Source organism: Larus michahellis, chromosome 7, assembly GCF_964199755.1.
Source record: "Larus michahellis chromosome 7, bLarMic1.1, whole genome shotgun sequence".
NCBI lineage: Eukaryota > Metazoa > Chordata > Aves > Charadriiformes > Laridae > Larus > Larus michahellis.
The window spans coordinates 3,070,969-3,086,694 of record NC_133902.1 but is presented as its reverse complement, the minus strand read 5'-3'; the positions used below and the strand labels follow the sequence as shown (position 1 = coordinate 3,086,694).

Below are 15,726 nucleotides of genomic sequence, written 5' to 3'. Positions count from 1 at the left end.
GCCCATGCCAAGGGGCCAGCCCCCAGCCCCGAGCCCGCCGAGCCCCCCGGTGCCATCACGCTGCCTGTCAGCTACCGCCTGTCCAACACCCGCTTGGCCTTCTTCCTCAAGGAGGTGGGAGCCAGCCCGGTGGGCAACGGCAGTGCTCCACTGCAACGCGCCGAGCCCTTCGTCGTCTTCCAGACCAAGGAGCTGCCCGTCCTCAACGTCACCCTGGGGCCCTTCAGCACGGGGTTGGTGCTGCCCAAGGAGCAGCTGCAGCCCTCCAGCACCCTGGAGGTCCCCGACCGCCTCACCGTCAACTGGAAGGTGCGCGCCTTCATCATCCAGCCCCGGCTGGTGGCCAACCAGCCCGTGGTCCAAGTGCTCTTCTACGTAGCCGGCCGGGATTGGGATGACTTCGACGTCACTGACCGGCTGCCCTGCGTGCGGCTCCACGCTTTCCGCGACGCCCGTGAGATCAAGAGCTCGTGTCGCCTGCGGGGCAACCTGGCCACGTGCCTGGTGCAGGCGGAGCTGCCCCACGCCTGGTTCGGCCCCCCGGCCGTGCCGCTGGGCAGGCGGAAGAGCCCCGAGAGCCTGGAGGTGCCGGGCGAGAGCCAGCAAGCCGAGCTGTACTACACCCTGCATGCCCCCGACGGGGCCGGCCAGTGCCTTGGGGAGACGGTCCCCCGCCGCGGGGCCGGGGGGGCCAGGACCGAGGGTCCCACGCAGCACCCGCTGCTGCGCATCGGCAGCGTCAGCCTCCTGCAGCCTTCCCCGGGGCAGCCCATGCAGGAGCACCGGCTGGACGGCAACGTCTTCATCCGTCTGCCCGACAAGCCCCTCAAGCCAGGCGAGGTGCTGAGCATCCTCCTCTACCTGATGTCCAACTCCACGGTGGAGCACTTCACCCTCAGGTAAGGTCCCGGGGCTGCCCCCGCAACGGGAGCGGCCGCCTTTCCAGGGGATGGTTGTTTCGGCTGCGAAGGCAGCCATGGGCTGGAAGGGAGGAGAAGATGGGGAGGGCGTGTTGCTTTTATGGGACCTGCCGGGGGCTGGACCGGGTCTGGCAGGGCTTTGGGAAGGTGAAGGGAAGCTGGAGGGGCAGCTGGCACATGGTTTTGCAACGTTCCATGACTTTGCAGTGGGGGCTTCTTGGAGGGAAGGGAAAAGTTGTCCATGAAGGGTTTCCACCTCTGCATCACCACTCTGGTCCCCTGCCTTTGCCCTCCCAGCTGCTCCAGGATTAGGGTCCCACCAGCAGATGTGGGTTTGTTCACGGCCGCTTTGGGGGACAAAGTGCGTTATGGCCATGGGGCTGCTGCTCCCTGTCCCCCCCTGCACCCACCTCCTACTGCTGAGCACCCCAGTATGGGGAGATGTGTGGGGAGACCCCCCCTTGCTGCATCCCTAAGGATGGGGGGATGAGCCCCGGCCACATCTTTTCAAAGGGCACTTGCAAGTGTCCCTGTGGCCACCGGGCCAGCAGCAAGCCCCTGGCACGGGGGACATGGCACTCCAGGCTCTCCTGTCCTTCACCCCAGGGATGCCCAGCCCCACGGGGGTCTTACTGTCCTGGGGGGCAGCACTGGGGCTGGGGACCAAACCCCTGCTGTTGGGGTGATGGGGGTGACAAAACCCTATGAAAAAGAGGGGCTGGGGTGGGCTCAGCCCCATGCAAGCGACAGATGATGTTTCCAACAGCCAGGAGGAACTGGAGGCAAAAAATCCCCCCGCACCTAAGGCAGGGTGCCCGGGGGGGGGTCCAGGGTTGCGGGAGGGTGAGGCTCCAGCCCTGACCGTTGGTCTCCGCAGGGTGAAGGCCAAGAAAGGCGTCAACCTGCTCAGCACCAAGTCGAGGAGCGGGCAGTGGCTGGTGAGCTCGGAGCTGCTGACGGGCGGCAAGCACTCCACCGCCACCGTCGACGTGGCCAGGGCGGACGGTGCCGGCCCCAGGTAAGAGACCCCCCCTCTGGCCCGCACCCCCCTTCCCCCCTAGCACCAGCGGGGTTGGGGAAATTGCTGGGTTTGTCCCGGAGCAGTTCTTTCTCCCTTTGCCCCCACCCTGGGTGTCTGGTTGGCTGCGGTGCCCCGTGGGTGCTGGCAGGGGAAACTGAGGCACAGAAGTGCATGTCTCAGTCTGTGAGACTTCGAGGCACTGAAGGGGGATGAGCAATTTTTGGGTCGAACCCTCAGCCCAGCTGAGGTCAGGGTAGGTCCTGCACCGACATGGGAAAGGACTTAATTTTGTGCGTGGCTTTTAGCCTCGGCCGGCACCGTGCAGCTGGCTGGAGGGCAGGTGAAGGTGGGTTTCGTGGCGCAAGGTGGGCAGGTTTGTGGTCAGGCAGGTGGCTGCCCGAGGGCTGTGTGAGATGGTGTGTTCAGGTGGGATCTGCTCTGGGTCAACGCTGGTGGCCAAGCTGGGGCTCAAGCAACGCGGTCATAAGCCACGGGTACCGTTTAGCGGCTGCATCCCCGGCTCTGAGCTGGGATTGCCTGGCCGTGTCGGATGCTGGTGAACACGTGTGGTGGATTTGGGGGCTGAATTGTGAAGCCATGGAGGAGCCCCCAGTTTGGGGTGGGGTGGAAGTATTTTAATTTTTTCAGAAGTTTTAGTACTTCTTAAAGGTGGCGGCTCTTTTTTCACTATCCTGGTGTTTCCTCTGGGAAGGAAGGGGAGCAGTCCCTGGGCAAGGTCCCGTCTGGACCCTGAGGTGATGGATGAGTGTCGGATGGAGAGCATGAACCAAGGCAGCACCTGAGACGGGCAGAGCCAGTTCTCCCCTGCTCGACACGAGGACGCTGCCCGTTCCTGGGGCTCCGGGAAAGGCTCGGGTCAGTTGAGGAGAGTCCAGGGGATAGAAATGAGAACGATCCGAAGGAGCGAGGACCCACCAAGCCAAGCTGAAAACCCAGGGGCTGCCCGGCCTGGAGGAGGGGAGACGTGGGACTGGCCTGTGAGCGCAGGGAGGCTGCAAGGGCGAGGGGCAGCTCTGCTCCTGGCATCCACGTGAGCAGGACATGGCGGGCAAGAGCAGGGCATGGACACGGCGTCAAAACCACCAGCAGGAAAGACTCTGAAGTGCTGGAAAGCATTTGTTCCCAGGCTGTGGTATCTCCGTCACTGTGTGTTTGGGAAAAGGGAGCCAAGTGTCTCCAGGAGTTGATGGGCTCGAGCCATTCCTGCCCTCTGTCATGGAAATCTCCCCATATCTCAGCCCTCCCACCCCAAAAAGGAGTGGAGCTGGGGATGAGCTCTTGCAGAATGGAGATCCTCAGCTCTGCTTCAAACGTGAGCTCAGAAGCTATCTGCAGAAAACTCCTCTGAAGGGCTTACCCAGAGGGTGGATTTTCCTTTACCCCACACCATTCCATCCAGATACAGAACCAGAGTGTCCCGGGGGCCACGAGTCCCGTCCCCCCCCATTCTCTGCAGGGCCACCCCAGCGCCCCCGCACGTGGCTGCCAGACCTGTCGGCAGCGAGATCCTCCCCTCTCCCCCTTCCTCCTCTCCCTCCCCGTCTGCCGCCGCCGCTTCAAATCAGCCTGGAAAGGTTAGAGACGGAGGATGAATTTAAAGTGATTACAATCACCTTTTAGACAAACAACTACATCAAATATTAACGGAATGGAAAGTATGAATGACTTAAAGCCGTGTTGCCCTCCAGGCTGTGCAGCCGGAGGAGTTTGCTTCGCCGGGGCTCTGGGGGCTCTTGGCAACGCCGGCTGTGCAGGGAGGGGGCGAGGGCCCTGAGCTTTGGGGTGATAATGGCTAATTTTGGGCGGTTTTCGCCCCAGCAGCTGCATCCTAAGTTATTCCGCCAATCTGGGCAGCCCGGCTCTTGTCTCTGCCGTGGCCGAGAGCAGACGATGCTCGGGGAGGGCAGATGGTGGCTGGCCCCTGGCAGGGCTCCTGGGACGCCCAGGGGCACCCCATGGCCAAGAGTCCCAGCGCCGAACCGCCTCTGGCATGAAGCCGCAGCTCTGGTTTGCCTTTGAACCTGGCTCTTCCCGGCTGTATTTAACACTTCTGCATTGGAAGAGGCAGCAAGCGGCCAGATCCACTTCTTCTGGGTGGCCTTTGGCAATTCCCCTTTGGGGAACAAAGTCCCGGCAGGACCCCACCAGACCCCACTGCGAAGCCCATCGTCCCTGCGGCAGGAGCAGGGCTTCCCATGGTCTGGAGCAGCCCTGGCTTCTTGCTCTCCCCTTTCTCTGCTCCCTTTCACTCATTAGATATTTATCAGAGAGAAACCCGACTGTGCCCTGCATCCCCAGATCGATGGGACCTTCTCGACGGTGTGATGAGAGCGGGGCTGGTCCCGGCTTCTCCTTCCACAGGGATCTCACCTTTCCTCACCACTCTCCCTCCTCCTGCTCTGGGGGGGCTTTTGCTGGCTGTGCGGTTCCCGGGGGCTCTGGGGTGTCCCCTGGGGATGCTTTGCTTTGCGGAACCGTTGGAGGGAGAAGTGTCGCCTAAGGCGGGGGGGTTGCACCCGAGTCCCCCTGAGGGATTTGCAAGTTGGACACAGTGATAGGAGGGCAGGATCGCATCTGAGGAGGTTTGCTCATAGGGATGGGGTGTAAGTGATTTACGCTGCTGCCGTCAGACTGTGACCAAGCTGTGACGCAGAGGACAAGGGACACGGGCTGCTGAGTCCCCCCGTTCCCTTAGCTGGCACTGTGTGCTGGGTTTGGCAGTGCACAGCCTCTCCATCCTGTCCTGCCTCGGGGATGGCCCAGAGTTCGCTCCCTGTCCGTTAGCTTTGGGTCCTGCCATTAAATGTGTGGGGTTTTGGTGAGCAGATGGTCTTGGGGCCGTTATCCTCTGCCGGTCCTGCCTACCTCCCCCATCCCCTGCCTGTCTGCCCCACGTGTCCCCATGCAGGCTGGGGGACAGCTTTGCCCCGAGTCCTAGCTCAGTGTTGTCCCATCTGCTGTCTGTGGTTCTCCCGTGCCTCAGTTTCCCCATGTGATCCCCTTGGAAGGGGCTGTAAAATCAACAGCGTGGGCTGGGCTCTTGTACAGGGACTTATTTGCCGTCCGCGAGCGCGCTGCCCTGCTGGGTATGGGACACTTGGGATTTGGCCTGCGGGACACGAGTATGCAGGCGGGAGCAGCCTGGGGCAGTAAATCCAGCCGCACTGTCGGGAAGACGGAGCCGGAGAGATGAGGGCAGCACCTGCAGCCACCCGCCATCCCCTGGGCCTGTGGCCACAACACTCACCCTGTGACAATATATCACCCGCAGCCTTGGGAGAGCCCCCGCTTGAGCCACCGAGGTTTTTCTCCCGCTGGGGAGAGACAGTGAAATACATTTCTCCCTCCCACTGGGGAGATTCCCATGGGATGCTGTAGGTTCCCATTGGAGCAGCCCCCGGTGGAGGTGTGGGGGGGTCAGGACTGCTGTGTTTGGGAAAAAGCATCGTGGTGGCACCCACAGCACGGTCCCCCCAGCAGGCACGGCGACCCTGAGAAGGGACCAGCTGGGGATGCTCTGCGTCACTAGAGGGGAGCGTCTGATGCTGATCCCGGGGTGCCTGCGGGACCCAGGGCACCCAGCTCACCGCATCCCCCTCCTGTCCCCCTGCCCAGGGATGGGGACTCCTCCTCCGAGATCATGCAGCTGGATTTCGAGATGGAGAACTTCACCAGCCAGTCGGTGACGCGCCGTATCATGTGGCACATCGACTACCGGGGCCGCAACCCCCCGCCCGACCTGGAGAAGGTGGTGACGGAGCTGACGGTCATCCAGAGGGATATCCGGGCCATCGTGCCCCTGGCCATGGTGAGCGGATTCCTGCCCTTCGCTTAGCTTATCTGCTTTGATGTTGGGGACGGGTTGGGTCCCTCTGAGGGATCTCCCACTGGCCCATCCACCCCGTAGCACCCATACAGCCCACCCACCCACCCGTGTGTGGGTCCTTCTCTGCACCAGGGCTGGAGCCGGAGAGGGGCCAGCCGGAATCAGGGACAGGCTGCCCTCCAACACGATGTTCCTCTTTGCACCCTGTCCCCAGGACACAGAAATCATCAACACGGCCATCCTGACGGGGCGGACAGTGGCCATTCCTGTGAAGGTCATCGCCATTGAGCTGAGCGGCGTCATCGTGGACGTCTCTGCTATGGTCGAGTGCAAGTCCAACAACGAAGACATCATCAAGGTGGGTGCAGGGAGGGGGCTCTCCTGGCCCTAGTGAGGGGCTGAGCTTCCCCCAGGGGTGCTGGCCCCAATAGCGGCGTGGGCTGGAGCTGGATGGGCTGGAGCTGGTAGCTGAGCCCATGTGCCGCACAAGCCCACCCCATCCCATTCATCATCCCCTCAGTGGCTTCAGTCCATGTGTGCCTCTCCCTGGGATCTGTCGGGAGAAGGACAAGACACTTTGTCACTGTCCCCGGAGAGGCCATGGGATGTTCCGGCGCTGTGCAGGCTGGCACCAGGCAGCAGCAATAACTATGGGTTATCACGGCACTTAGTGCTGATAAGGTGAAACATTGTCACCTCGCAGTGTAAGCTGCACGTTTCCATCAGCGGCTTCACTCCTGCCTCCTGGTGACATCTATCTCCCGTTGGGATGGGATGCTGGGCTGAGCGCGGGCTGGCCCCGGCGAGGCGTGGGGGGACGAGCCGGGGACTTGGGGACGATGGAGGGAAAAGGGGAGGTTGGGGGAGAGGAGCAAGATGGGCTGCACGGGAGAGATGCTGATAAGGTGAACGCAAAAGGCTCACTGTTGCAGCAGTGGCGATTGCCCACGCATCCGCCCCAGCCGCCGAGGCAGCAGTTGATCCTCAAATCCAGCCATGATTTCTCCATCACCAGACCCATTCATCCATATACATTTTTCTATCACTGTGTGTATCCCTCTATCCGCCTCTCCGTATTATTTTATCACCATTTCCATCCATCCATCCACCCCTAGACATCGTTCTGCCAGTGGTGTCTCTCCCTAGACACCTCCCACCTCCTCTCCCTGCACGCACCCAGCCCACCCTCTCCGTGTTCCCGCTGCATTGGGCAGAGGCGGGGAGCTATGGTGGGGGTCTGGGGTCTCCCATGTCCCCAGGCTGGGGGACAGAGCCCTTTCTCCCCTTCTTCGCCACCAGACACCGGTTGCCCTCCCAGCCGAGCCAGGGGCGACGGGCAGAGCCCCAGCCCTGTTGGGACTTGCTGTCCCCGGTGGTCCGCGGAGGGGGGGTGACAGCCAGCGTCACAAACTGTTTACCCAAGTTCTTGACTAAAACTCCGATCCGTGCGATTTACAGCACCGGGTCTAATTTATGGAGACCGGTCCTCCGCAGCGTGATAAAACACTAGAGCAATAATACACTTCAGGATGGACTCCAAGACACTTAAACTGTTTAATGTGCTGCCTTTCTGCTCATAAATCTATTTACACGCTGTCCCCAGACCTGGGGGGAGCAGACACATGCACACAAGCTGGGATGAATAATGCATGGAGCAGCCCTCCGGCCCCGGCTCGCCTCCCGCTCGCCGCTCGGAGCCCCGTGCAATTTCTTGCTGAGTTATTTTGTGTTTGTGCCGGAGCTTCGTTTCCGAGGGAGCTCTCAGTTACCCGCTGAGATTGGGGAGTGTGATTACGGTGTCAGGGCTATAAACCTGTTACATAAATCAAAGCTTACATAGTGGGATGCGCTATCTGTTACTGTAAATAATTTAACGTGAAGGAGGGCTGGGGAGCTGCTTCTCCCCACGCCGCCTGTGGCTCGGTAGTGGTTGCTCTTGTGTGTAACGTGGAGGGGAAACGTCCTGGACCTGGTGGACGCAGCTGTGAAGGTGCCAGGGCCACCCACCAAGGATGGTGAGAGAGCAGAGGTGGGAGTCGTCACCCTCATCCCCGTCTGTGGTGACACAGGGCGACCGCCCGTGCTCAGCCCCGAGAGGAGGACCTCATCACTCAAGGCAGCATACAAATAATCACCCTGCCCTGCCTGGGTTGTGGCTTTGGAGACTGTGTACACGTTGAAGGACACGCAAGGAGTCGAAAGGCCACCTCTGCTGCCAGCCACGGTCAATGGGAGATGCTCAACCTGCCCTGCTATGTGAACCTTTCTTAGGAGCCCACCATCCAAACCTGCTTGAGGACCTGCTATGTGAACCGTTCTTAGGAGCTCAGTATCCAAACCTGCGTGAGGAGCTGCTGTGTGAACCTTTCTTAAGAGCCCACCACCCAAACCTGCTTGAGGACCTGCTGTGTGAACCGTTCTTAGGAGCTCACCATCCAAACCTGCTTGAGGACCTGCTATGTGAACTGTTCTTAGGAGCTCACCATCCAAACCTGCTTGAGGAGCCACCAGGAGCAAGTCAGCTCAGTGGGGCTGAGCCTCGGGGACATTGGTCACCCGCAGCCACCACCAGGACCTCTGGCTGGCCAACATGGGATCCCACCAGTTGTGGTGGCTCTTCCCACTCCCGAGGGCCGTGGAGGAGATGTGTCCCCTTGATCCCAAGCTTGATGCTGTGCCAAGGCGGGGAGCTCCTGGCGGCAGACGTGGAGCCGGCGGTGCCTTGGCTCGGAGCCCGGGCAGACCTCAGCCTCTCGCTTCCCGAAGCCTTGCTGCGAATCCGGGAAGTTTCTCTGAACAAGCGCGCACTTCATTTAAAAGCTAATCTGCAGTCACTCCATCATCGGGACAGGCCTGATGTGCTGGGAGTTTTTGTTGTTGTAGTTTCAACACCCCCCCCAATTGCTAAGCAAGTGGTCCCCAGAAGAAGGTGCCGGGGGGATTTATTAGCTAAGGTAATGCAAGCAGCAGCCCATCATATTTATTGTGATAAATGGCACAATATCCAGAGCACTTCATTGCTGGAGGATTTGCCCAGGAGCTCATCTTTATTCAGACGCCGCCCAGCCAGAGATGAGATTGTCTTTTCAGACGTGCTGAGCTGGTATCTCTGATGGGAAGACAAGGAACAAACCCTCCTGCATTGCATTTCCCTCCTGTGCCTGGGCAGCGGGGACTTCCCGAGGAGCCCAGGTCTCGTGCTCTGCGTCTCCCACCAGCCCCGGGGACCACGATCACCTCGTGGTGGGCTCCCGCAGCTGAAACTTCTTGTAGAAGTCAGGCCCTGCTCATGGGCTCGGAAATACAAAGTTCCTGCAGCTGAATGACCACAAGTGCCCAAAGATAAGATGGGGAGAGAGGCAGTGATGCTAACACCTCCGCTGTCAGCTACCGTGCAGCGTGGACTCAACTCCTTATCAGCCATCAGAGAATCCACGTGGGAGAGCAGCATGTTGGAAATAAGGGCAAGTGTAGGGTGCTGCATCTGGGGAGGAATAACCCCCTGCACCAGGACAGGCTGGGGGTGACCTGCTGGAGAGCAGCTCTGTGGAAAGAGACCTGGGAGTCCTGGGGGACAACGGGATGCGCATGAGCCAGCAATGGGACCTTGTGGCCAAGAAGGCCAGTGGCATCCTGGGGGCCATCAAGAAGAGTGTGGCCAGCAGGTGGAGGGAGGTCATCCTCCCCCTCTGCTCTGCCCTGGGGAGGCCGCACCTGGAGTGCTGTGTCCAGTTCTGGGCTCCCCGGTTGAAGGCGGCCAGGGAACTGCTGGAGAGGGGACAGCAAAGGGCTACCGAGATGATGGGGGGACTGGAACACCTCTCTGATGGAGAAAGACTGAGGGATTTGGGTCTCTTGAGTCTGGAAAAAAGACGGCTGAGGGGGGATCTTATCAATGCTTATAAATACTGAAAGGGGGGGTGTCAGGAGGATGGGGCCAGGCTCTTCTCAGTGGTGCCCGGGGACAGGACAAGGGGTAACGGGCACAAACTTGACCATGGGAAGTTCCATCTCAACATGAGGAGGAACTTCTTTACCCTGAGGGTGGCAGAGCCCTGGCACAGGCTGCCCAGAGAGGTGGGGGAGTCTCCGTCTCTGGAGACAGCCCAACCCCGCCTGGACGCGTTCCTGTGCCACCTGCTCTGGGTGACCCTGCTCTGGCAGGGGGTTGGACTGGGTGATCTCCAGAGGTCCCTTCCCACCCCCACCACTCTGTGATTCTGTAAAATGAGCCCTCCTGCGCTGCTGAGGTGCTTGGCGCATCAGAGACCGACTGTGCTGCTGGCTGAGCAAAGGGGTTTTATTTTTCCCCAGCAACAAACAACTCAGTTGCAATTCCTGATGGTGTAGGGGGAGGAAAAGGGGGTCAGGGTTGGGCCATGGGGCCACTGCAGATGAGAGGTCGGAGCCTCCCCAGCCTGGTTGTCTCCTCCCACCCTTGCTGGGAATCCTAGAATAGAGTCACACAATGTGTTGGGCTGGAAGGGACCCTTAAAAGCCATCTAGTCCAACCCCCCTGCAGTGAGCAGGGACATCTTTAACCAGATCAGAAGGAGAAGGTGCTGTTGACACTGACGGCCTAAGCCGAAACGCAGACGATGCTGCACTGGCATCCTCTTAGCTCCTTAATTGGCTCGGATCGGTTGGTAATAAGTGGCCCCCGCAGGATGTATTTGTTTTATAGCAAATTTAACTGATGGCATTTGCATAAATGGGAATTAAAAGCGAAAGAAGACGAACGTGAGGATTCAGGTGGACTCTGGGAAGCTCTTCCTGAGGTTAGCAGAAGGGACAGGGATGAGGCACCGGTGGGTACCTGCACACGGCTGGTCCGTGCTCACTGCCTGTGCCCTCTGGGCATGTGTGGAGGAGATTTTGGGGCAAATGTCCAGAACAAGCAATTTGTAACCTCTGTGAAGCGCCCACGCGGGTGCCTCTTGCTTGAGCGCAGTAGCGGGGGACAATTTGGTGCGGGGGGACCAAAAAAGCTGAAGCACCAAATGAAGGTGCCTGCAAGGGCTTCAGAAGAGTTGGATCGGGGGGAAAATACCCGACATGGCCATGGTGTGTGTGGGTCCACACCTCTGAGCAGGGACCTTGGGGAGGAGAGAGCATCCCCGCTCCTGGGCCACCTTTAACCGGGTATGTGCCAGGTGATATTTTGCTCCTCCGGCACTTCCCATCCTCCAGGCAGCCTCCTGCCAGGATCTCTGGTGTGTCTGCGGGAGCATTGCAACCCCCTCATCCTCCTTTCTCCCCCAGGTCTCCAGCAGCTGTGACTACGTCTTCGTCAGCGGGAAGGAGTCGCGGGGCTCCATGAGCGCCCGGGTCACCTTCACCTACGAGCACCTCTCTGCCCCGCTGGAGATGACGGTGTGGGTGCCCAAACTGCCGCTGCACATCGAGCTCTCGGACGCCCGGCTGAGCCAAGTGAAGGGCTGGAGAGTGCCCATCCTGCCGGACAGGAGGTGGGTGCTGCGGAGCCACCGCGCTTGGGGTCCGGCCAACCTGGAGAAGGCAAGATGAAGGTGGTGCTAGTGGTCTATTTGGCTTGTTCAGCTACTTAAAGAGGGGGTTTTAAAGATGGTGGAGCCGGAGTCATCTCAGGGGGTCCCTAGGGAAAAGGTGAGAGATCATGGACACAGGTTGCAGGTTTGTATGGAAGGAGGAACCACAGGTTGGTCAGACGATGGAACTGGTGGGGAACACCCATCCTCGGCAATGGTCAAAACTCCCCTAGATGAGGCCAGGAGCAGCCAAGCTCCAAAGTTAGCCCTGTTTTGAGGTCTAGAGGCCTCCAGGTGCCATCCCAACCCGAGATATCTTGTCCTCTCAGCTGGTTAGGGGGCAGAGACAACAGCGACCCTCTTGCCAGAAGCTGCTAAAGCCCTCAGAGATTTCATGGGCAACGGGCGTCTTTTTGGCCAGGAGCCAGCAGGTTTCTCCCGTGCTTGGGGAGAAACCAGCATTTCTCCCTGCCCAGCCACCCCTCTCCTTTCCTGGAGGGGCTGAAGAGCTGCAGCAGGAGGGAGCTTGGCAGCGCTGCCTACCCACTGCCCCATCCTGCAGGTCGGTGCGGGACAGCGAGCACGAGGAGGATGAAGAGGAGAGGAAGCAGAGCCGGGGCTGTGCCCTGCAGTACCAGCACGCCACGCTGCAGGTCTTCACCCAGTTCCACACCACGGCGGCAGAGGGCACGGGGCAGGTGGTCACCATGCTGGGACCCGACTGGCTGGTGGAGGTCACCGACCTGGTCAGCGACTTCATGCGCGTGGACGACCCGCGGGTGGCCCACATGGTGGACAGCTTCACGCTGGCCGGGAGGGAGCCGGGCACCACGCTCTTCAAGGTACCCCCCCGGCCGCCTTTGCCCCCCCTCGGCCAGTTAGGCTGGGGGTGGCAGGCGGTGACGGGCACCCTCGTCCCCTGCAGGTCGTGTCCCCGCTCATGGAGGCGGTGCTAGGCGAGACACTGGTGACGGTGGCGGAAGAGAAGGTCAGTATCACAGACCTGAAGGCCCAGGTGGTCTCCAGCCTCTCGCTGTCCCTCCACCCCAGCCCTGGCAATAGCCACACCATCATTGCCCGGACGTCCGTGCAGCAGACCCTCAGCTTCTTCAAGCAGGTGAGGCCAGGGGGGTGCACTGGGGCTTGGAGGGCCTGGTGTGGGTCTTGGGGTGGGGTGAGGGCTCCATCCGCAACCTCCCCCTTGCATATCCTGTCCACAGTCATCCCAGGCCCCCACAGCACCCGTTGTCCTTCAAACACCTTGGAGACCCCCAAAGTACCCCAGAAACCTTCATGCAGATCTATGAACCAACCTGGGGACAGGACACAAACACAGGGACAAACGGGTCTGGATGAAATGCTATAGTTCCCAGCCCAGCTCTGGTAGCCGCATCTGGCATGTCTGGGGCTGGGATTTGGGGTGAGCCTGGGCAAGCATGGGGAAAATTGAGGGAAGAATCGGCGAAAGGGAAAAAACAGGTGATGGTTGGAAGGAACAAGATGGATGACGGAGGGGTAAAGGGTCAATTGGATGGAGGGAAGGATGCAAAAGAGGAGGGATGGAGGGATGGGTGCAGGTGGGACTGGCATCGTGCTGGGCAACCGGTGCTTGTGTTGGTCCCGCAGGAAGCGCTCCTGAGCCTGTGGATTTCCTACAGCGACGGCACCACGGCCCCCCTCTCCCTCTATGACCCCAAGGACTACAACCTGGTGGTGAGCAGCTTGGACGAGAAGGTGGTCTCGGTGACCCAGGACCGGGCGTTCCCCTTGGTGGTGGCGGAGAGCGAGGGTGCGGGGGAGCTGCTGCGGGCTGAGCTGGTCATCTGCGAGAGCTGCCAGAAGACCAAGCGCAAGAGTGTGCTCTTCACAGCCTTGGCCAGCGTGCGGGTCCACTTTGGGTCCGAAGAGGACCCAACCTATGACTATGACCATGTGTCCAGCAAGCCAGGGTTGGCGGAGACGGGGGCGAGCACCACCCTGCGGGCAGAGGTGGAGAGGAAAGCGGAGCCGAGCGAGGACAGTAGGATGTCCAGCGCGTCTCACCCCACCGAGGACTTCCCCACTATCCCCACTGGCTTCGTCCAGGTGACCAGGGGGCTGACGGACCTGGAGATAGGCATGTACGCCCTCCTGGGTGTCTTCTGTCTGGCCATCTTGGTCTTCCTCATCAACTGCATTGTCTTTGTGCTGAAATATCGGCACAAACGCATCCCACCTGAAGGCCAGACCAACATGGACCATTCCCACCACTGGGTCTTCTTGGGCAACGGGCAGCCCTTGCGGGCTCACAATGACCTCTCCCCACAGCCTGAGAGCCCTGGGAACCCCCTGGAAAATGTCCAGACCTGCTGCCACGCGGACCACCACAGCAGCGGGAGCTCGCAGACCAGCGTGCAGAGCCAGGTCCACGGTCGCGGGGACGGTTCCTCGGGGGGTTCCACGCGGGACCAGAGCGAGGACCCGCTCAACTCACCCACCTCCAAACGGAAGCGGGTGAAGTTCACCACTTTCGCCACGCTGCCCTCCGACGAGCTGGCGTACAACTCCATCCCCATCGCTGATGAGGAGGACTTGGAGTGGGTCTGCCAGGACATGGGGCTGCAAGACCCCGAAGAGCTTCACAACTACATCCGCAGAATCAAAGAGATCGCTTAACGCAGGGGCAGAGGGGACGGGGCGGGAGGGAGGGGGCTGCCACGCCGTGCCACGCCATGCCACGCCATGCCACACCACGCCGGCTGCTTCCCCGGGGCTGGAGACCCAAATTTGGCTCTCTTGCGCGTTCCCTCTTCTGCACATCTCACGTCCTCCTCACCCCCTTGGAAGGCACCCCCGGGGGCCTTTTTCTTTTCTTGCCCTTGACGGTCTGGTTGTCCCAGGGGAGACATCGGCACACGTGTGGCCCCCCAGCGCACTGGCCTGTGGCAAGGGGGCAGCAAAGGGGGTGAGTTGGGGGGCAGGAGATGGATGGGGTCAAAACCTTGGCGTGCCTGTTCCAATGGCAAACGGGACGGGACGATGCTGCAGGTCCTGCTGTGCAGGGGGTGGAAGAAGAGAGATGTCCTGGCCCCCCCTAGGTGCCCAGTTGGGGGAGGTGGCAGGTGGGGGCTTCCTGAAGGCAACCCCCCTGCCTTTGCTGCACCAGGTTGCACAATTTTGGAGGTGAGTGCTGGTTCAGGGGTTTGCTGCCCCATGGCTGTTGGGGTGTTTGGGGGGTGGCCCCCACTCAGACCCCTCTGCCCCACGCTGCGGGTGATGCTGGGTGAGGCGGGAGGGGAGGGCGGCTGCCGAGGGGGCTGGAGAGCCATGGCCACCTGGGAACCGCTGTCCCCGTCGCCTGCTGTGTCCCTGCCCCAAGTGCCAGGCTCGCCCCCCCCTCCCTTTGGGACGGTGACAGTAATGTTTGCCACAGGAGCATCCCTTGGGGACCCTTGGCAGCTGCTTCTGCCCCCTCCTGCTGCCTGGGAAGGGCTGTGGCCCCCCGGCAGGGGTGTTTTGGGGGGGCCAGCAAGCTCGCTGCCTGTGAGCTTGCCAGCCCTTCCCTCTCTCTGCTCCCAGCTGTGGGGCTGGCGCTGGGACCTGTGGGGCCAGCCCCTACTTTCTGCCCCCCCCCCCCAAGTGCTAGGATGTGGCTCTGGGACTGGGAGGTGGTGCAGGGGCTTCCCACCACCCCGGGGGGCCAAGTGTGGATGGGGACACTCACAACCGGACCTGGTCCAGGTCTCCCACTGCCAGCCCAGTTCCCCCAGTGCCAGCCCGGCAGGGATGCCCGGAGCCAGGCTCAGCCTCCCTGGTGCCTTCTGACTGCCATAACATAACGCCTCCCCGCTCACCCCGCGCTGGCGGCAGCTCCCAGCCCCTCTGGCTCACCCCAGAGCACCCCCCCAGCCCAGGGCCGCCCCATCTCCCGGCCCAGCAGAGCATCCTCGGCCAGGGTAACCTCGCGGGGACACTGGGGTGCGGGGGCTGGGGGGGGGTCCCGGGCTGTGCACTGGTACCTGTGGGCACGGGGATGCCTCCGGCATCACGGGATGGAGCGGGGAGGCGGAGGCTGGCAGTGGATTATTTCTGGATTGGAAGTTACCCACCACTGTGTCTCTTTTTTTTTTTTTTTTTCTTTTTTTTTTTTTTTTTTTTTCCTTTTTCTTAAATAAAAAGACCAGAAAAGAAAAAAACAATGAAACAAAACGCCGAAACCAAAAGGCATTGCAGCACTGTGATGGGCCGTATCTCTGCCGCGGGTGCTCCCAGTGGTTTGGGGGTCAGGTCGGGGGGGTGCGGGGTCTGCTGTCGGGGGCGGGGGGGGGGGACGACACACTGCTGGGGTGCCAGGGGTATGGCTTGGCTTTCATCCTCACCTAAGCTCTGAGCACTCTGGGGTCAAAGCTGTGGATTTGGGACTTCTCTCTTCAAAATCCTCCCCCTCCTCCA

The 15,726-nt window shown here is 60.9% G+C and overlaps 1 protein-coding gene across 1 annotated transcript in view; it reads left to right on the top strand.

Moving 5' to 3' along the window:
- TMEM132E (transmembrane protein 132E) overlaps window positions 1-15,451 on the top strand; it is a 30,491-nt gene extending 15,040 nt beyond the window's left edge. Inside the window, exons 2-9 of the mRNA XM_074595812.1 lie at window positions 2-899; window positions 1,798-1,938; window positions 5,578-5,770; window positions 6,003-6,146; window positions 11,051-11,256; window positions 11,858-12,137; window positions 12,221-12,412; window positions 12,922-15,451. Coding sequence (XP_074451913.1) covers window positions 2-899; window positions 1,798-1,938; window positions 5,578-5,770; window positions 6,003-6,146; window positions 11,051-11,256; window positions 11,858-12,137; window positions 12,221-12,412; window positions 12,922-13,950 — 3,083 coding nt within the window. The 3' untranslated portion in view covers window positions 13,951-15,451. The remainder of the gene's footprint in view (window position 1; window positions 900-1,797; window positions 1,939-5,577; window positions 5,771-6,002; window positions 6,147-11,050; window positions 11,257-11,857; window positions 12,138-12,220; window positions 12,413-12,921) is intronic.
- The last annotated feature ends 275 nt before the right edge of the window (window positions 15,452-15,726 follow it).